At 42.5% G+C, this 21,533-nt stretch overlaps 1 protein-coding gene across 3 annotated transcripts in view; it reads right to left on the bottom strand.

The window, feature by feature from the left end:
* The window catches only part of PFKFB1 (6-phosphofructo-2-kinase/fructose-2,6-biphosphatase 1), a 93,748-nt gene that overhangs the window by 20,122 nt on the left and 52,093 nt on the right, over positions 1-21,533 (bottom strand). For 2 of the 3 annotated variants that reach the window (XM_065900918.1, XM_065900916.1), the window contains exons 2-8: positions 14,696-14,821; positions 10,759-10,852; positions 9,900-9,966; positions 8,528-8,602; positions 8,029-8,085; positions 5,774-5,895; positions 2,645-2,852 (exon numbers count right to left, since the gene is read on the bottom strand). In XM_065900918.1, coding sequence (XP_065756990.1) covers positions 2,645-2,852; positions 5,774-5,895; positions 8,029-8,085; positions 8,528-8,602; positions 9,900-9,966; positions 10,759-10,852; positions 14,696-14,821 — 749 coding nt within the window. The remainder of the gene's footprint in view (positions 1-2,644; positions 2,853-5,773; positions 5,896-8,028; positions 8,086-8,527; positions 8,603-9,899; positions 9,967-10,758; positions 10,853-14,695; positions 14,822-21,533) is intronic. The other variant, XM_065900917.1, reaches the window with a different exon arrangement.

The following is a 21,533-nucleotide window of genomic DNA, read 5'->3' as shown; positions in this document are numbered from 1 at the left end:
GACGATGAACAAGCAAAAGTAGAGTTTAAATATTCCCAATTTATAAAAAGTCATACTCTTGCCCGTGTGACTAAGAACCAAGGGAATAGAGAATATGTGTATTTATGTGTGTATATGTGCATATGTGTGCGTGTGCATTCACTGATGTTTGCTCACAGAACCTCCTACTTGATTGTTCATTTATTCAAACAGCCCACCTCTAACATTTGTGGAGCCTGGGACAAAAGTACAAATGGAAGCACTCCACTCATAGTCTACTTCCCTCCTTTTCCCATTTCTGCTCCATCCTGCACTCCTAGGTGCCTTGAGTACACATTTATGGATAATCCAGTCACAGGAACAAGTTCTGTCCACACCATATCTCCACCAATCTCCATAACACACAAACAGTAACCCCTTGGCCACCCCTTTGCCTAGGGGTGAACACTTCTGTGACATGGCCTTTTCTCAGGTGAACAGACTCTGGGATGTGCCCATGTAGGTAATGGAAGAAGACTCTGGGCAGGAAATTCTAGTGTTCTGGGTACTCTGAGTGTGGTCTGGAAGTGTATGGGGGTGGGATGTGGGGTACATTTATCTTTGACGCTGTGAATTCTCATTGTTTGAGCAGGGGACCTGGTACCCAGGTTCTAAGGGCATTCAAACATTTACTGAGTGTGTGTGGCCATGTGCTGCGTACTGGGGTGTCCTGTTATTAAGACATGGTCAGTCCAGTAAGGGAAACAGTGACAGCACGAAAAGGAACCACTTAGGTTTGTGGGAACCCAGATGAGCAAGTGGTTCACTATTCTTCTGCATACAGGCATGTTATTCATCACAGATGGTGTGTGAGGAACATCTGCACAAATGTACAGATACAGGCACACATTTTTATGTACAAATATAGGCATTGTGTACACACATTCTAATTATGGATTATGAGTCAGCAGTCAGTGTGCTCTGGTGGAAGGAGTGCTGACTGGGAGACAGGCGATGGGGGTTATGCCCGTGTGGCCTGGGACGTGTCCTTGGCCATCTCTGGCCTCATATCTCCTGCCTATAAAATGCAAACAGCGTTAGCTCACTCAGCCTGGTCTCTGTGAGTGTCACATTGGATAGTGGACGGGGAGCACCCAGAGCACTCCCTGGCACATAGTAAGTGAGAGCTACTGTGATTGGTGGTGGGTGACAGTTGATGGGAAACTGCTTTGTAAACAATGCATGGTGCACTGTGCCCTTTAGCATGAAGGCTGGGGCCAGGCGTGTGCATGTACATGTGCACACTTGTGTTCAAGGAGGCATGTTGGGTGGAGATGGCCACGTGTCCAAACTGGGTGCTAAATTTGCAGGCAAAGCCACGGACAGCCCTAACCAAGAGACCCCTGGCTGTAGGTGGTGCCACGGGCTAGGGTGGCTCCTCCAGTGGTCTCTGACTCTGCGAGAGAGGCGAGAGTCAGAGGTCAGAGTCTACCTCGAGGGGAGGCTACCAGTCTGAAAGTAACAGAAAATGATCCAGGAGGACCAGGCCTTCCGGTGTGATGCCTTGCCTGTGATACTGCCAGCTCTGCAGTGGGGGAGGCTGAGGAGCAAGCATAAAGGCCTGGTTTTCAGTCCTGGCTCTGTCCTTTACTGGCTGTGTGACCAGGGGCCACTCTCTGTTCCTGTGTGGGCCTCAGCCTCCACATCCATAAATCAGTGACAGTAATGGCCACTGCACAGAGCTGCTATGAAGATTAAATGAGGCCACACATGTGGAAGCAGATGGTGCCATGAATGTGCAGAGGTGTCCAATAAGAGAGGACACTCCCTCCCTCCTGCACCTCATTTCCCACTTGTTCCACCCCAAGCCATCCTCCCAGCAAGAACAATAACTGTGTTAACAAGCCCAGGGTCAGGGCCAAATATGGGAAAATGTGTCTCTTTAATTGGCCAGCACCCATAATGTGCAGCTCACTATTCTCAGCTACAAAGAGACTCCCACCGTGAGGGTCAGAGATGGGCCAGAACTGGGGGGGATGGAGCCCAGGTGACCTGACTAGGAGGGCAGGAAAGGACAGGGGAGGGCTTCCTGGACCAGCTCATGGAGGAGGAGATGTGTCCTGGAAGGGGTGGAGCAGGGAGGGCAGAAAAGAAGCGGTAACTAGTGGGGGACAAGTGCTGACCCTGTGATAACCTGTAGTGGGGGTTTGGGGGAGTAGAATCAGCCCTGAGTAATGGAGGAGAAGACGGATTCAAAGGTGGGGCACTTTAAGGCAGGTATCTGTGCAAATGATGGTCACCAGCTGACAGAGGGGACAGAGGAGGACAGCCTCGGTGGGGAAACTGCACAAGCAAAAGCACAGTGTTGTGAGAAAGATGAGGGGACCAGTCAGGCAGGAGAGAGGGTGCTTATTGTAATGGGGCTGGAGGAGCAGCCAGATCTGGGAAGGCCTGGAGGACCAGGACCAAGCCACTGGACTTGCAGATGCTGTTGGCACTTGGGAGCCATTCAGTGGGTCAAAACTGAGTGGCTGATGGGGTGGAAGAGCAAGAGTGACCAGAACCTGCTTTTATCCTGCCACTGAGTACCCCCATCCTCAGGACCCAGGCAGCAGCCACCCCACCAACCCACAGCCCACCTGGACCATACCAGCCAACACCTCTGAGTGCATGGGGCCATCCCTACCTGCTTGCCCCGAGCTGAGAGGCCAGAGTCACCTCCGATGCGGCCTCTGAGGTTGAGTTCACTCTCACCGTGCCGGCATAGGTAGATGGAGCGGGGTGTGACGTGGATGTTCATGAGATAGTAGACTGTGCGGCTCTGGATGTGGTCCTGCACTCGGTTCACCATGTAGCGTGTGCCCACGTCGAAGATCTTGATGTAGGACAGGTGGCTGGGCCAGCCCAAGCAGGAGCAAGGGCAGCTCAGGGGCTGATGGTGGAGAGGCTGATCCCAAGAGAAAGCCCCAACCACACACCCTGCCTTCAAGCTTCCTCCATAACCCAGCTCTCACCTACCTTTCCTCTGACAAGGTGCTATGCCTTGCCCAGGTCTGGGTACCTGTTCTAGAGACTTGGTTCCTGGTCACTCTGAGGAGCTCATTGCCTGCTACCATCTCCTTTTCTCTCCTTTCCTCAATCTCAGTTTGAGCCAGACTGTCTTTTTACTTTCACTCCTCACACTTCAGGCATCTAACGTTCTCTCTTTTGTGGTTCACACTGCTGACATACTCAGAGAGAAACAGTAATCCTCTGTGTCCCTGACTGTCTCCAACATCTCACAGGCCACTTGCATTTGCTGACCATTTTGTGTGTATGTATGCACCTGGCAGGGGTGGGGGCTTCAAAGTGCGTAAATCCTCATAACCATCCTAGGAAGCAGAGATTATCTCTGATAGGTGAGGAAACTGAAACACAGAGAGAGGAAGTGATTTGCCTAATGTCAAACTCTCCAACCATCTCATCTACGACTCTCAGAACTTAAGTAGAAAATATCTGATGTAGCCTTGTTGCCTTGTTTCTGGTACTAGGTCCTGAGTGGCTCTAGGAGAACTTCCAAATTCTGTACCTTAGTCTGACATTCTACGTGCCTTCATACACTGGTCCTGCTTTGCCTCACCTCAGTGTTCCATGTCTATGCTCATAACTTCTCTGTTTCATTCTAGCCTTAATGCTTTTGCTGAAATATTCTCTGTACTCCTCTACTTTTATTCAGATTTAACTAGGCCATTGCAAGGTACTGTTCTCTTTCCTTGAAAATATGTTATTTGCCTGATTTCCAAAGTTGAGCTCCTATGCATCCATCCTTCAAGAACCAGTACATTCACTCTCTTTAGAAAGTTTTCTTTGAGCCCAGGATCATATGAAGTCATTTAAAGGTACTTCACATCAAAAGTCTTATAGTAGCTAATGCTTACCCCCATTATGTGTAATTTAAAATAAAAATTATAAGCTATATTATAACATGAAGAAGGTCTACTGAGTTCTGGTTATATTTTTTTCTGTTTTGACTACCTTGATGCTGTTTTTGAAATACAAACTATTAAAAGTTTTCAAGATTTTCTTTTCTTATTTTTGGTGGACTCTACCTTGCTGGTGCCCTAAACGCATGTCTAGTCCACCTACTGGGTAAACATGTTCTTCCAGATCTTTTCCTCCCAGTTGGACTGGGTCCCCTCTTCTGTGTTCCCCCACCCCACTTGCTTTACCATCACCACAATTCTGGTCAACTGCATACTCATTGTCTTCCTCAACCAACTGAGCATTCTATCAGAACAGAGAGATAGATAGATCTTCCCTCTTTGGGTTCCTAGGGCACAGCTTAGGAGTGGGCCTTGATGCATGGATTGTAAATGTCTGTTGATGGAAAAAGGATTAGATAAAGCCAACTTTCAGAATCAGTTGTCCTCAGACCCAAACTGATTCATCAAACACCGAGTACCTGCAGCAGTCTAGGCCAAAGGCTAGGGGCTTTCTCAATGCTGTTCTTTCATTTTAGCTCCCCTCCTTCAAACTTCTTCCACCATATGTTACTATTCATACAGTGCCTTTGTGGAAATTTGAAAAAGTTTCCCCTACTCCAGTACATGTCTTGGTGAGAAAAACAAGTGTACCCGTGACCTGGCACAGTGAACAATATTCACAATTGTACACAAGGTCCTGCCCCTTGACCTGAGTATCTAAGCCTCATGTGACACTTTTATGATATAGGGATGTGGGAGGAGGATAACCATGATGGAAGTTTGAAGACGAGAATTTGAGTATATATTCTGCTACTCACTCATTGTGTGGCCTCAGGTAAGCCCTTGCCCTGCTGTGGGTCTGTTTCCCCATCTAAGAAGTGAGGCAGTAACAATGGTCACCTCTGGGGACTTTGGTTGGACAAAGTTGGAAGGATGCTCTTTAAACTTCTTTGGGTGGTGATGACTGTTAGAAGCCTCTTTATACTTCTTACTTGGGGCCCAAAGGGTCTGAGTGACCAGGGTCTCTTCTCATCACAATCCATTTTGAAAGAAAGTGAGGTTCTGGGTATACCCTACGTCTAAAACTCACATCTTCCCTGTACTGCCAGCTAACACCTCTCCAATCTTTAGTTGGTATTGTGAATGAAAGTTTCATATTTTTAATGTATCTTCCCATATGTCAAAGCACTATGGAAGCTATCTGAGGATAGAACCTACCTCTCTTGCCCTTATTTACACCCCCGATGTACACCATAGCCCAAAGAATCCAAATACTTACTGGTTGAAGGTGCATGCATGTTGTGAAAACAGACATGATTAAGAGACAGAATATGTAGTTAGAATCCTAGCTCTACCCCCTGACTTGTGGTGGAAGCTTGAGCAAGTGGTTTCAGCTCTATAAGATGCAATCTCCTCTTCTTGAAAATTTATGATCATAAGACCTATTTCAGCCTCCTTAACAGGGATGCCGAGGGGATTCAATGAAACAAAAAAGGTGAATATGTTTGGAAGCTGAAATGTCATCCATGTGTGAAGAATACTTTTGAAAACATAACAGCAACAACCACAGGAGAGAGGTATTTCTCCCCCCCTGAGATCAGGGTCCTAATATGTCCACATTGTTCAGGAAAACACTACTTCAAGCCCCTTATGATGAACACCTTACACAACAAGGAATCATCACCTCATGGATAATTAGAGCTGGGAGGGCCCTTGAAGACAAATCAAGTACAGTTTCCTGATGTTACAAATAAAGTTGAGGCCCAGAGAAGGAAGGCATTCCTCCAGGTCCTACAGGACATCAAAACCGGGCTAAGGATCCTGACCTTTACTTTGGGGTTCTGGGTTCTTACCTGTCTAGTTCATCATCCAAGGGTTGGTAGTTGACCTCATAGCACTCAATTCTCTTTAGAAAGTCTTCCAGAACCTTTTCACGGTCACAGTCTATGTAATCAGGGCTGCCAAGTTTCACTTGCTGGAAGAAGGGAGAAAGATGGAAGAACCATGGGAGACAGAGAATCCGACAGTGCCCTTGGGAAGAACCCTTAGAGATCACTGAGTACAGCATTCCTCATCATAAAGATGAGGAAGTTGAGACTTGGAGAAAGGTTCTTGCCCAAGTGTACAAAATCAGTCAGTTGAAGAGAATCTGTACTGTGTTAACACCCCATTCCTTATCCCTGTGTGCTCAAACAAGGTCTGTTACATTATATTCAGTTCACACACTGTTTAAGAGAAACATTTATAAGTGGCCTGGAAATTGTGGTGTGAGAAATGGTTGAAGAAAAGGAACAGGAGGGCTTCCCTGGTGGCGCAGTGGTTGAGAGTCCACCTGCCGATGCAGGGGACACGGGTTCGTGCCCCGGTCCAGGAAGATCCCACATGCCGCAGAGCGGCTGGGCCCGTGAGCCATGGCCGCTGAGCCTGCGCGTCCGGAGCCTGTGCTCCGCAACAGGAGAGGCCACAACAGTGAGAGGCCCGCATACCGCAAAAAAAAAAAAAAAAAGAAAGAAAAGGAACAGGAGATCTTGGCTGGGGATCATAATGGCTTACATGTATTGAGTGTTTACTGGGATAACATGGCATATATTGGCTTTAGATTTCTGAGGGGCTGGCAACTCCTAATCCCTTAATATATCTACCTTCTCCACCCACATTCACCATCTCAGTGAATGTCACTATCATCTACTCAAGTCACCTGAGCCTAAAATGAATCTGGGAGTCATCCTAGATGTGTCTCTTTCTATCATCCCCCACCTCTTAGAAGGTACCAAATCTTCCCCCCTGTATCTTCTAAATATCTCTCCAGCTGACCTCCATTCTCTTTCCTGGATGCTCACTCTAGCTTTGTGACTGGTTACTCTGTCTATAGCCTAGTTACTTTCCCATACTAGCAGCCAGAAGGATATTTCTAACATGCACATCTGAATATGGAATTCCTCTGCTTGAAACCCTTCACCATTTCCTCACATCTTTTAGGACAAAGTATGAAATATTTTAGCAGGTGACTCATGGCTTGTTATGATTGGGTCCCAAATGATTTCTTCATCCTTCTCTCCCATTGCCCCTCTAGAGCTCCACACACTTTGCTTTAGACAACCTAAGCTATTTCTAGTTCCCCATAGATGCCATACTTAGTATATGCTATCCCCCTATTTTCCATTCTTTACTTGCCAAATTCTTATGCATTCTTCAAGATGAAGGTCAGCTATTACCTTCATTGAGAATCCTTCCCATGCAAGGTTAGGTCCTCAACACTGTGCTGCCACAGCCTCCTTTGTTTCTTCATCTCAGCACTGATCTCACAGAATTATGTCTACAAAATTGTCAGTCTCCCTCACTAGACTGTGAGCTCAAGGGCCAGGCGCTCCCCTATCTAGTTCTGTCTCTAGTGCCCAGAATGGTTCAACCCAGGTGTATGTATTCAATTTATGTTTAATCAACAAATGGATGGATAGGTGGAGGGATGAAAAGGAAAGAGAGTACTTGGACATATTCTATGCCTCAAGAGGCAAAATTAGGACCAATGAGTGGAAATTACAGGGAGGCAGATTTCAGATTGATTGGACTGCACTTAATGAAGGCAAAGAACTTCCACACTGGAGGTACAAGGAGAAAATCTACACAAACAATTAGCTAAGATTTCAAGTTTCTGATGAAGTGTTGAAGGAGGTGACCTTTAAGGTCACCTCTGTCCCCAAGATACAGTAATTTAATGAAATAGGGAACAATAAAATGTAGTGAGTGAACTAAATCTAGACCACATGCCTAGAAACTGTAGAAAAGAGCAGTGATAGCTCTGATATGAATTGTGGGTCAGAAAAAAGAGCTTTCAAGGCAGACATCCAAGCTTGAGGTCCAGTTCTACCTCTTCCTGACTGTATGAACACTTGACAACTTACCTCTCCTCTTGGAACCTTAGCTTCCTCTCCAATACTTAAAGGAATTTCACAGAATCATTGTATGCCAGGATGATCAGGGAATACTTCCTATAGGAAGTGGGAGGAGATGCTCAGGGAAGATACCTCCTTTAACTGCACAGAGGTATTTCTAGGTATGATCCAAATCTGAGACAAAATAAGAAGGAAAGGTGACTGGTGCTCCTTACCCTGATGTTTTCTGCAATGACATCAGGGTCATTACAAATGGACTCGATGAAAAAGACCTATAAAAGAAACAGAAGAAAGATTTCCAGCAAGGAATTATGTTTGGTAGGAGTCAAACATAGCTTGACCCCTTCTCAATGGCTCTGAGTCATCTTTAGAGGTATCTCTGACAACATAATTTCATACAGTGGTGCTTTCAGGATTCTGAGTTTTATGAGTCAGATTGGCCCTGAATTGTAGTGGTTCTCTCTCCTCCTTACTCATATCCACCCCCACAGTGTCAGCTTGTCAGCAATTATCTTCCATTGCCTAATGTGGCACCTCTTCTTTCCTGTTCCGTTCTGTTTTGATGCTTCTAACTGTGACCTGGAAAATCCTACAACTAAATTAAAATGCTGACCCTATGGTAGCTGATTTGGCATCTCTTCCTCCCCTGGTTTGCCTTTCTTTGGTGTTTGTTAAATGAGTAGGCTCTAGATAAGAGTTAGAGAGTTACTCTACCTTGTAACCATGTTCTTTAGCAAACTGCAGAATCAGTGACCGTCGTTCTCTGGTAGTGTTGGTGGCATCAAAAACCTAGAGGCACACGATGAGATTGGTTTGCTCTGAATCTGGCTCTGATAGAATGCCTACTTTTTGACCATCCCTGTGCCAAGTAGAGGGCTTCCAGAAGGAGATAAAACTTGAACAGGGTTTTGAAGGATTTGGAAATGGCTTATATCAATTTCTCAAGCACTCGTTGAGCCCTCACTGCCTGCCCAGAAATGTAGCAGACTCTGTAGACATAATAAAGCAAGAGGAAAATGGTGGGGGTTTATTAGAGTTATTTTACAGGTAAAGTAGCTGAGGCTTAGAAGAAGTGTTTGCCTTAACCAATGTCACAGAGAGACAAACTGTCACAAACTCTGACAAAGCAGAGTTGGAACTGATTCTCTCAACTCCTAGGTGAAGCTTCTTCCTTCGCTATCACTTTGGAGCTCTTTGAAGCCCTTTTAGAATTTGCGACTCCCAAAGGTCTATGAGATTAAATTGATTAAGTGTTTAGTTAAATCTCTAGAACTTAAAAATGTTTGTATTGCAGTCAAATTCTAGTGTAGTCCTGCTGAATTCTTGGGGATGGAGTGGTAGTGTATACTGGTTAAGAATGTAGATTCTGGGGACTTCCCTGGTGGTCCAGTGGTAAAGAATCAGCCTTCCAAAACAGGGGATGCAGATTCGATCCCTGGTCAGGGAACTAAGATCCCACATGCCGCGGGGCAACTAAGCCCATGTGTCACAACTACTGAGCTCGCGTGCCTCAACTAGAGAGACTGCGTGCCACAAACTACAGAGCCCACACTCTCTGGAACCCGCGTGCCACAACTACAAAGCCCATGCACCCTGGAGCCTGTGCGCCACAACTAGAGAAGAGAAAACCCGCACGCCACAATGAGAGAGAAGCCTGTGCAGCGCAGTGAATAGCCCATGCACCGCAATGAAAGATCCCACGTGGTGCAACAAAAGATCCTACAAGCCTCAACGAAGATCCCATGTGCCGCAACTAAGACCTGACACAGCCAATAAATAAATAAATAAATAATTTTTTAAAAAAAAGAAAGAAAAAAGGAGTGTAGATTCTGGAGCTATACAACCTGTATTCCAGTTCTGGCCTGCCGCCTTGGTAAAATATTTAATTATTTAATCTCTCTGCACGACATTGTTCTGGGCTATAAAATGGAGTATAATAACAATACCTATCTCATGGGGGAGGGTGGAAATTAAATAAATATGTGCAAAGTGCTTAGAACAATGTTTAGAACATAGTAAATGCTCAATATATATTAGCTCTTCTCCAACCCAGCAGAAACCTAAGAAAAAATGCAAATTTCTTTACCGCAACATGACCTTCCTCACAGCTGAGATAGTTATGGACATCTTTCAGGGCTGCTATGGCACATTGCCTGAAAAAGATGAAGAAAGAAACAGAAACAACCATTATACCCCAAATGGGCTCCTCTCTATTTTTCTGAATTATCTTTTGCACTATCTCTTAGATGTCCTACATTAAATTATTCATCTGTTGAATATCTACAACGGGTGTCCTATATTCTAGGTACAAGCACAGAGAGGTCACACAGTTGAAAATGGCTCTGTGTAGACATTTTAGGTGCAGGTATAAAGTAACATACCCAGGAAAAGTTTACTAATGACAGAGCCATAATATTAAGGGTTCCAAGAAGAGCCTGAATATATGGTCTGTGAAGGAGAAGGCATTCCTGGCATATGTAACAGGGCAAGCACAGGTAATAACGTGGAAATGTATTTATGCTTTTGGCAAAAATCTGGTTAGTGATTACTCTTTGCTGAGTTCTATTAAGAGGATATGGATCAATAAATGAGACCAAGGCTCTGTTCTGGAAGTGCTCAGAGTCTTGTAGAGGAGAGACAACTTGAGGTTGAATGGATGAGACTGGAGTGGGCCAAGCTACTGAGACTCTTATTTTAAATTCTAGGCTAAGTTTCCACTCTCTCTTGTCAGAAGTAGGAAACTGTTAAAAATTCTTAAGCAGGGGATGGATATGACCAGAAATAAGCTTTGGTTAAGATAGTAGAAGAGCTGTCCTAACCACCCTTTGAGACTCTAGGTGGACTCCTTGCTAACCCAAGTTGCTCTGCCCTACTCCCCCATCATTTGAACAAAAGTCTCCCTCAGCCAGGGGGCAACACATGTCTTTAAAATATTAGGTACTCACTTCCTGATAAGTAGGGCCTCCATGTTGTCTGGGAGAAAGAATTCGTAGTTCTTGTAGCTCACTGCCTCTCGTCGATACTGGCCTAAATTAAACACTGAAAGCAGGAGCCCTGGTGAAGAGGTTGGGAAGATCCCAGTGGCAAAATAATGTCCTTTCTTGGAGGTAGCTCAGAGGTAAAAGAAGGTATAGTTTGTAGCTATATAATATGTTTACAAAGCTTCAAATTATGGCTACCAGCTCATTTACTCCTTACAACAACCCTGAAAAGTAGGAATCATCATTCCCATTTATAAATGAGGAAATCAAGGGAGTAACTCTCATAGCTAATAAGTGGAGAGATGGGAATCAAACCCAGGACTGTTTGGTTCCAAAGCTGGTGATCTTTCCACTATTCCATTTAATCATAAACTCCAAACCTTTTAATGCCCATAGTATTACTATATATTATTACTGTGTTCTGTACATTACTGCATTGGAAAGATAAAGAAATTGGGACCCAGGGAGTAAAATCAGTCATCAAGGGTCAAACATTGAGTCAGCTGGGGACATAACTAGACTGGGCCTCCTGAATCCTAGTCCAATGTTATTACATTTTCTGTATCAAGACAGAGAGTCTAGATTTATTGCCTTCTTTAGGCCACACTTTCTCATTTGTAATGGTGAAAAATCAGAGAGGAGGGAAGGAAAGGGGGAAAGAGGGGATAATAGGCAAAGAGGTAATGTAATATTTTCTTCATTCATCCAATAAATAGTTTCTCATGCCTACTTTGTGAATCAGGACATGAGTTCTGGGGGTCAGAGATGAAACAGATCTGCATGATGGGGCACCAAGGAGCTCACAATCTAGCATGTAGGAAAGAGAGTAAACAGTAAATCAGTAAACAGAGAGCTCTCACCCAGTGTGTTAAGTGCTCTGACAGAGCCATGCAAAAGAGCAAGGAGGAAGGAAAGACTAACTAAGCTTGGGGTGATCTCAGATGGTTTCTTGGAAAAAGCAGCATTTGTACCAGTCTTTATAGGAAGGCAGGCCTTTTATTGGCAGGCATGGGGTATGGGAGAGAGGAACAAAGACATTCCAGGTAGAGGAAGAGTTTGAGCAAAGGTATGGCATTGGCAGGAGGCAGAACATGAGACATCCACTGTAACTGAGGCCTGTGAGGCTGTCAGAGACTGACTGTGGAGGGCCTTGAATGATAGGCTAAGGAGCTTGGATTTAAACCTGCAGGCCAAGGGAACCCTTGGTGGCTATAGATATGGTCATCTTGGCATTTGAAACATCACTCTGAGGGCCTCTGTGCAAGTGGAGCAGGTGGGAAGCAGGTGCATTAGAGCAGAGACACATCTGACACCGTCCCATGTGCCCCTATGCTCAGCAGAGGCTCCTCAGAGCCTGCAGTCCTACAAGAACTACTCCTTCTTCCCTTCTCTTCTTCCAATATTCTACTGCTCCCACAGGACACACCCAGCTCAAATACACCCTATCTGGAAGCTTTCACTGCCTTCCAGTAGGTGATTTCCTCTGTGAGGTCCGTCAGTACCCTGCTCTGGGATTCTTCAGTGACATGTTGTATTCTTATGCATCCCAGCCAGATGGAGAAATCTTCAAGGACAGGTTGAGAACCTCATCCAGTTTTGCATCTCCAGTGCATAGTATGGGTTTTGGCACATGGAAAACCACTGGGGAACTCTTCACCAGTGAATTCGAGAAAGAGAAAGTACATGAAGAGAAAGAAGAAATGGGAGAAGGGGAGGAGAATACTTGGAGAGAGGGAGAGAAGGGGGCAGAGCGATAGGGTGTTGGTATGGTCAAGGGAAATAAGAGGAAGAGTGTAGAGGAGAGCACAGGGCCAATGTGGGTTCTTTCTTCTTCCCATCAGTAGCACCAAGTATCAGACCTGCCACAGTGAGTGTCAGGCTTTGGAATCAACCAGATGTGGGTTCATATTCTGGTTCTATCACTTAGTGACCATGTGCCTTTAGACAAGACACGTCACCTCTTGGGCATTAATTTCATCAACTGTGGAATGATGATAATACTAGTTCTTCCTACATGGGTGTTTTAGAACTTAAGAATAGAGTCTGTCATACAGAGTGAAGCAAGTCAGAAAGAGAAAAACAAATACCATATGCTAACACATATATATGGAATCTAAAAAACAAACAAACAAAAAGGTTCTGAAGAACCTAGGGGCAGGACAGGAATAAAGACAGAGACATAGAGAATGGACTTGAGGACATGGGGAGGGGGAAGGGGAAGCTGAGACCAAGTGAGAGACTGGCATGTACATATATACACTACCAAATATAAAATAGATAGCTAGTGGGAAGCAGCTGCATAGCACAGGGAGATCAGCTCTGTGCTTTGTGACCACCTAGAGGGGTGAGATAGGGAGGGTGGGAAGGAGATGAAAGAGGGAGGGGATATGGTGATATATGTATACTTATAGCTGATTCACTTTGTTATACAGCAGAAACTAACACGACATTGTAAAGCAATTATACTCCAATAAAGTTTAAAAAATAGATGTGAGTTCTTTGAGGGCAGGAATCCAACATCCAACAAGGGCCTTGGCACAACTGTGTGCTCAGCAAATAATTACTGACTGAGTGAGCAAGTGATTGCCCAAGAAGAACTGCTTTCCACACTGGGGAGAAGTGCTCCTTTCCACTAGAGACAGAGGCTAAGCACTTGTGTACCAGTGTACCGGTAAAGGAGAAACACAGTCCCAGTAAAAATTTTCAGCTAAGTTGATATACATTAAAAGCATCAATATAGTGATCAGGGGATAAATAAAAACTTTTGGTAGACTTTCTTGTATTTACTGATTTTATTCTGAATTACGTATGATGTAGGGGGCACCCTAACTTTTAGCGTTTAGAGACTCTAAATGTCTTAATTTGGTCCTACTTAAGCAATAGAAATTAACATGATCTAGTCCCCTACCCCAGAGCAGCTCCTGGGGAGAGAGACCCAGACACACAACACACTACAAAAACAAACTATGTAACTAAGGTTGGCATAGAGGGGTCTGTAGGAAGCATTGGTGTGGGATCCCAGAGAAACATAGTCCTCCTAAGGGCAACAGAGGAATCAAATAGGAATGGAGATACAGTGTGGGGGATAGAGAAATCAAATGGAGAATAGAAAAGAATGATTGCTGAATAAGAGGTAGTAAGCAGAAAATAGATCACATTGGGGAGAAAGGAAAGCTGGAAGTAGGGAGTGAGGGAGGAGGCTGACAGGCAGGGAAGGAGACCCCTCTGGAGGCGGAAAGAGGCAGGATCACTTCCGGCTGGGGAGGAGGAGCAGATAGGCTCAGACCTAAGGAGAGGCTTGGAGAGAGCAGACGCCTTCTGGACGGGAGAGGTGAGCTAAAGTGCCCTGCTTTACTGAAGACCTTGTGGGGGACTCCAGGCTGGGGCTTTGAGGTGCTTGACTCCACACACCCCTAAAATTTAAAGAAAACCTTAAGGTTGTGAAGAAATGGTAATGCTAATAAGAATAGCATTTTTGGTGTAGAAGTAATAATAAAGGTGATAAAAGTAGCATGTTACTCATAGGGTTTTTTTGAGGTCTTACAAAAATAGTGCTCCTTGAAAACAGATATTTAATCTTTGTAGTTTTCTTATGCTTAGCAGCTATCACGGGATTGGGCACAGATTACGTACTTAAGAAATTGTAAAAATTTATGAGGTTAGTGGTGGTGGTGGTGGTGGTGGTGGTGATATAGTAGTAGTAGTAGTAGTAGCAGTAGTAGTAGTAGCAGTTGTAGTAGAGCAGCAGCAGCAGCAGTAATAGTATTAGTCCTAATGCTGTTAATGATGTTTTGAGACATTCCTTTACTCGTGGTTTTGCCCTTTTGAGGTCAGCTACCTTACTGTATTTTCCATAATTGGCCTATAGAGGGCTGTAGAAGAAAGGCTTTCAGGGACATACCTTTAGTCGGTATTCCTATCCAGTTGAGATACCGTGTGAGCTTCGTGGAGATGTAGGTCTTTCCTCGAGCTGGTAAACCCACCATTATCACCATCGTGGGGGAATTTGTAAACTGGGGTATGGATGCTGGAAGACAAACAGAGCCTCAAATCTTATCCCCAGGTTCACATGATATTCTGGTATCAACTCAGAGCTGTAGAATTGGAATGAGCATCTCGCCCACCATTAGGACAAGGAAAACAAAAACTGAAAAATTGCAAATTGTCCTCTATTGAATTCATGAGCAAACTGAGATTGCAATGCTAAAAGCTAACCCAAAATCTGTAGACATAGGCATCTACAGGGAACAACAGGGCCCAGGTACTTGCTTATCTTTTGCAGATACTACTGAATAATATGTAAAGTCATAAGAAGATAACAGTTAAAATTTGTTAATGAATTGCTAAAAGTTGGTTGTGTGTTAGTGTGAGAATGTGAAACCCCTGGGGGCTGTAGACATAGGTGGTTTTGAATCCTTTTGCAGACTTTCCCCCTAAGAAGTCCACCAGGTGCTGGCAGGGAAGAATAAGAATCCGGAGAAATATATCCTATAGTTCTGGTTTGGGGAGGGAAACAGAACAGCATCCATTGCTGAAATTGTGCCCAAAGCATTCTGCCTTTATACACTGCAGAACAAAGACCTTAACCCTCACAGGGAAAGGTAATAAAACTGTAGTCTGAGCGCACTGGTGGAAATTCACTGCAGCTAGCAGAGAAGAATACCCAACACCACTAAAACTCTGCCCAGACCAATCTACTCTATCTCCCCTAGGGAAAACAAGCCTTGCTCTGCAGAAGGAATGGCAATAGGAACTGAGGGCACAGGTGGAAACTCACCACCACAGGTGAAGGAGAAAATTTGAAAAAATGCTATAACCCAGGAGGGATAGGAATATGTGCTAGGCTCACAGTTATATTTAGAGGAGGGGCAGGAACATTTGGGAAAGTCACACCTCTATGACTCAGGTTAAGCCTGCCTAAGACTGAGACTTAATCAAAATAACATAGTATGTCCTTAGTCCCCTATTCTCCACTACAAGGCTAAAATAAATCAAGTAAAATAATAGCAGACTTTATTTTTAAAGAATGCAAGAGATAAGTTGCCTCCAGAGAGCAGCACAAAGGGAAGAATCAAGGAAAGAAAAAACATAGTCTGAAGAGACAAAAAAATCATCAGGACAAGACTCAGTTATGACACATTTTGGAATTTCCAACAGACAACTTAAAATAGTTGTGATTAATATGTTAAATACTTTTCTATATTGGAAAAGTTAGACAACATGCAAGATCAGATAAGATAGCAGCAAGGGATAAAATGTATAAGAAAGAATCATATGTAAATACAAGAGAAAAAACACATTAACAGATCCGAAGAATGCCTTCAGTGTGCTTATTAGTGAACTAGACACAGCTGAGGAATAAGTGAAATTGAAGCTAGAACAATAGAAATTACACAAACTGAAATGCAGAGTAAAAATAAAGGGTAAAAAAAGAAAACAGAACAAAATATCCAAGAGCTTTGGGACACTATCAAGTTAGAATACTAGAAGGAGAAGAGAGAGAGAATGGAGAAAAAATATTTGAATAAATAATTACTGAAATTTTTAATAATTAGTAATTGATATAAACCCCAGATCCAAGTATCTCAGAGAACACAAAGCAGGGTAAATAAAATTTGTAAAAGAGCCACATCACACCCAGACATATCAAATTCAAACTGCAGAAAAACAGGCAAAATAAAATATTGAAGGCAGTCAGGGAAAAAGGGTGGAGGGAACACCTTACTTATAGAAGAACAAGAACACAAGACCTCGTACCAGAGTCAAATAAGCCAAAAATAGTGGAATGAAACCTTTAACATACTGAAAGTAAAAACCCTGCCAATCCAAATCTAAATTCAGCAAAAATGTCCCTCAAAAATAAAGGCAACCTCCTTCCCACCCTCCCTCCCTCCATCCTTTCTTTCTTTCCTTCTTTCTTTCTTTCCTTCTTTCTTTCTTTCCTTCTTTCTTTCTACTTCTACTAATTATTTCTTTCTAAATTTTCTCCCTTTTATTCTGAGCCATGTGGATGAAAGGCTCTTGGTGCTGCAGCCAGGAGTCAGTGCTGTGCTTCTGAGGTGAGAGAGCCAGCTTCAGGACACTGGTCCACAAGAGACCTCCCAGCTCCACGTAATATCAAGCAGTGAAAATCACACAGAGATCTCCATCTCAACACCAACACACAGCTACACTCAACAACCAGCAAGCTACAGTACTGGACACGGTATGCCAAACAACAAGCAAGACAGGAACACAACCCCACCAATCAACAGAGACGCGGCCTAAAATCATAATAAGTCTACAGACACCCCAAAACAAACCACCAGATGTGGAACTGCTCACCAGAAAGCCACGATCCAGCCTCATCCACCAGAACACAGGCACTAGTCCCCTCCACCAGGAAGCCTACAAAACCCACTGAACCAAACTTAGCCACTGGGGACAGAAACCAAAACAAGAGGAACTAGGAACCTGCAGCCTGCTAAAAGGAGACCCCAAACACAGTAAGATAAGCAAAATGAGAAGACAGAAATACACACAGCAGATGAAGGACAAAGATAAAAACCCACCAGACCTAACAAATGAAGAGGAAATAGGCAGTCTACCTGAAAAAGAATTCAGAATAATGATAGTAAAGATGATCCAAAATCTTGAAAATAGATTAGAGAAAATGCAAGAAACATTTAACAAGTACCTAGAAGAACTAAAGATGAAACAAACAATGATGAACAACACAATAAATGAAACTAAAAATACTCTAGATGGGATCAATAGCAGAATAACTGAGGCAGAAGAATGGATAAGTGACCTGGAAGATAAAATAGTGGAAATAACTACTGCAGAGCAGAAGAAAGAAAAAAGAATGAAAAGAACTGAGGACAGTCTCAGAGACCTCTGGGACAAAATTAAATGCACCAACATTCAAATTATAGGGGTTCCAGAAGAAGAAGAGAAAAAAAAGTGACTGAGAAAATATTTGAAGAGATTATAGTTGAAAACTTCCCTAATATGGGAAAGGAAATAGTTAATCAAGTCCAGGAAGCACAGAGAGTCCCATACAGGATAAATCCAAGGACAAATACGCCAAGAAACATATTAATCAAACTGTCAAAAATTAAATACAAAGAAAACATATTAAAAGGAGCAAGGGAAAAACAACAAATAACACACAGGGGAAGCCCCATAAGGTTAACAGCTGATCGTTCAGCAGAAACTCCGCAAGCCAAAAGGGAGTGGCAGGACATATTTAAAGTGATGAAGGAGGAAAACCTGCAACCAAGATTACTCTACCCAGCAAGGATCTCGTTCAGATTTGATGGAGAAATTAAAATCTTTACAGACAAGCAAAAGCTGAGAGAGTTCAGCACCACCAAACCAGCTTTACAACAAATGCTAAAGGAACTTCTCTAGACAAGCAACACAAGAGAAGGAAAAGACCTACAATAACAAACTCAAAACAATTAAGAAAATGGGAATAGGAACATACATTTCGTTAACTATCTTAAATGAAAATGGACAAAATGCTCCCACCAAAAGACACAGATTGGCTGAATGGATACAAAAACAGGACCCATATATATGCTGTCTACAAGAGACCCACTTCAGACCTAGAGACACATACAGACTGAAAGCAAGGGGATGGAAAAAGATATACCATGCAAATGCAAACCAAAAGAAATCTGGAGTAGCACTTCTCATATCAGACAAAATAGACTTTAAAATAAAGACAATTAGAAGACACAAAGGAGGACACTACATAATGATCAAGGGATCCATCCAAGAAGAAGATATAACAATTGTAAATATTTATGCACCCAACATAAGAGCACCTCAATACATAAGGCAAATACTAACAGCCATAAAAGGGGCAACTGACAGTAACACATTCATAGTAGGGGACTTTAACTCCCCACTTTCACCCATGGACAGATCATCCAAAATGAAAATAAGTAAGGAAACGGAAGATTTAAATGATACATTAAACAAGATGGACTTAATTGATAATTATAGGACATTCCATCCAAAAACAACAGAATACACATTTTTCTCAAGTGCTCATGGAACATTCTCCAGGATAGATCATATCTTGGGTCACAAATCTAGCCTTGGTAAACTTAAGAAAATTGAAATTGTATCAAGTATCTTTTCCGACCACAACGCTATGAGACTAGATATCAATTACAGGAAAAGAGCTGTAAAAAATACAAACACATGGAGGCTAAACAATAAACTACTTAATAACGAAGTGATCACTGAAAAAATCAAAGAGGAAATCAAAAAATACCTAGAAACAAATGACAATGGAGACACAACGACCCAAAACCTATGGGATTCAGCAAAAGCAGTTCTAAGAGGGAAGTTTATAGCAATAAAAAGCTACCTTAAGAAACAGGGAATATCTTGAATAAACAACCTAACCTTGTACCTAAAGCAACTAGAGAAAGAACAAAAAAAACTCAAACTTAGCAGAAGGAAAGAAATCATAAAAATCAGATCAGAAATAAATGAAAAAGAAATGAAGGAAACGATAGCAAAGATCAATGAAACTAAAAGCTGGTCCTTTGAGAAGATAAACAAAATTGGTAAGTCATTAGCCAGACTCTTCAAGAATAAAAGGAAGAAGACTCAACTCAATAGAATTAGAAATGAAAAAGGAGAAGTAACAACTGACACTGCAAAAATACAAAAGATCATGAGACATTACTACAAGCAACTCTATGCCAATAAAATGGACAATCTGGAAGAAATGGACAAATTCTTCGAAATGGACACCCTGCCAAGACTGAACCAGGAAGAAATGGAAAATATGAACAGACCAATCACAAGCACTGAAATTGAAACTGTGACTAAATATCTTCCAAAAAAAAAACTTCCAACAAACAAAAGCGCAGGACCAGGTGGCTTCACAGGCAAATTCTATCAAACATTTAGAGAACAGATAACACCTACTCTTCTTAAACACTTCCAAAATATAGCAAAGAGAGGAACACTCCCAAACTCATTCTACGAGGCCACCATCACCTTGATACGAAAACCAGACAAGGATGTCACAAAGACGGAAAACTACAGGCCAATATCACTGATGAACATAGATGCAAAAATCCTCAACAAAATACTAGCAAACAGAATCCAACAGCACATTAAAAAGATCATACACCATGATCAAGTGGGATTTATTCCAGGAATGCAAGGATTCTTCAATATATGCAAATCAATCAATGTGATAAACCATATTAACAAATTGAAGGAGAAAAACCATATGATCATCTCAATAGATACAGAGAAAGCTTTTGACAAAATTCAATACCCATTTATGATAAAAACCCTCCAGAAAGTAGGAATAGAGGGAACTTTCCTCAATATAATAAAGGCCATATATGACAAACCCACAGCCAACATCATCCTCAATGGTGAAAACCTGAAAGCATTTCCACTAAGATCAGGAACAAGACAAGGTTGCCCACTCTAACCACTCTTATTCATTACAGTTTTGGAAGTTTTAGCCACAGCAATCAGAGAAGAAAAGGAAATAAAAGGAATCCAAATCAGAAAAGAAGAAGTAAAGCTGTCACTGTTTGCAGATGACATGATTCTATACATAGAGAATCCTAAAGATGCTACCAGAAAACTACTAGAGCTAATCAATGAATATGGTAAAGTAGCAGGATACAAAATTAATGCACAGAAATCTCTGGCATTTCTATACACTAATGATGAAAAATCTGAAAGTGAAATCAAGAAAACACTCCCATTTACCATTGCAACAAAAACAATAAAATATCTAGGAATAAACCTACCTAAGGAGAAAAAAGACCTGTATGCAGAAAATTATAAGACACTGATGAAAGAAATTAAAGATGATACAAATAGATGGAGAGATATACGATGTTCTTGGATTGGAAGAATCAACATTGTGAAAATGACTCTACTACCCAAAGCAATCCATAGATTCAATGCAATCCCTATCAAACTACCACTGGCATTTTTCACAGAACTAGAACAAAAAATTTCACAATTTGTATGGAAACACAAAAGACCCCGAATAGCCAAAGCAATCTTGAGAACGAAAAAAGGAGCTGGAGGAATCAGGCTCCTTGTCTTCAGACTATACTACAAAGCTACAGTAGTCAAGACAGTATGGTACTGGCACAGAAACAGAAAGATAGACCAATGTGACAGGATAGAAAGCCCAGAGGCAAACCCACGCACATATGGTCACCTTATCTTTGATAAAGGAGGCAGGAATGTACAGTGGAGAAAGGACAGCCCCTTCAATAAGTGGTGCTGGGAAAACTGGACAGCTACATGTAGAAGTATGAGATTAGGTCACTCCCTAACACCATACACAAAAATAAGCTCAAAATGGATTAAAGACCTAAATATAAGGCCAGAAGCTATCAAACTCTTAGAGGAAAATATAGGCAGAACACTCTATGACATAAATCACAGCAAGATCCTTTTTGACCCACCTCCTAGAGAAATGGAAATAAAAACAAAAATACACAAATGGGACCAAATGAAACTTCAAAGCTTTTGCACAGCAAAGGAAACCATAAACAAGACCAAAAGACAACCCTCAGAATGGGAGAAAATATTTGCAAATGAAGCAACTGACAAAGGATTAATCTCCAAAATTTATAAGCAGCTCATGCAGCTCACTAAAATAAATCATACAACCCAATACAAAAATGGGTAGAAGACCTAAATAGACATTTCTCCAAAGAAGATATACAGACTGCCAACAAACACATGAAAGA

Source organism: Phocoena phocoena, chromosome X, assembly GCF_963924675.1.
Source record: "Phocoena phocoena chromosome X, mPhoPho1.1, whole genome shotgun sequence".
NCBI classification, from domain to species: Eukaryota; Metazoa; Chordata; class Mammalia; order Artiodactyla; family Phocoenidae; genus Phocoena; species Phocoena phocoena.
The sequence above is the reverse complement of the archived record's forward strand: the minus strand, read 5'-3'. Positions and strand labels throughout refer to the sequence as shown.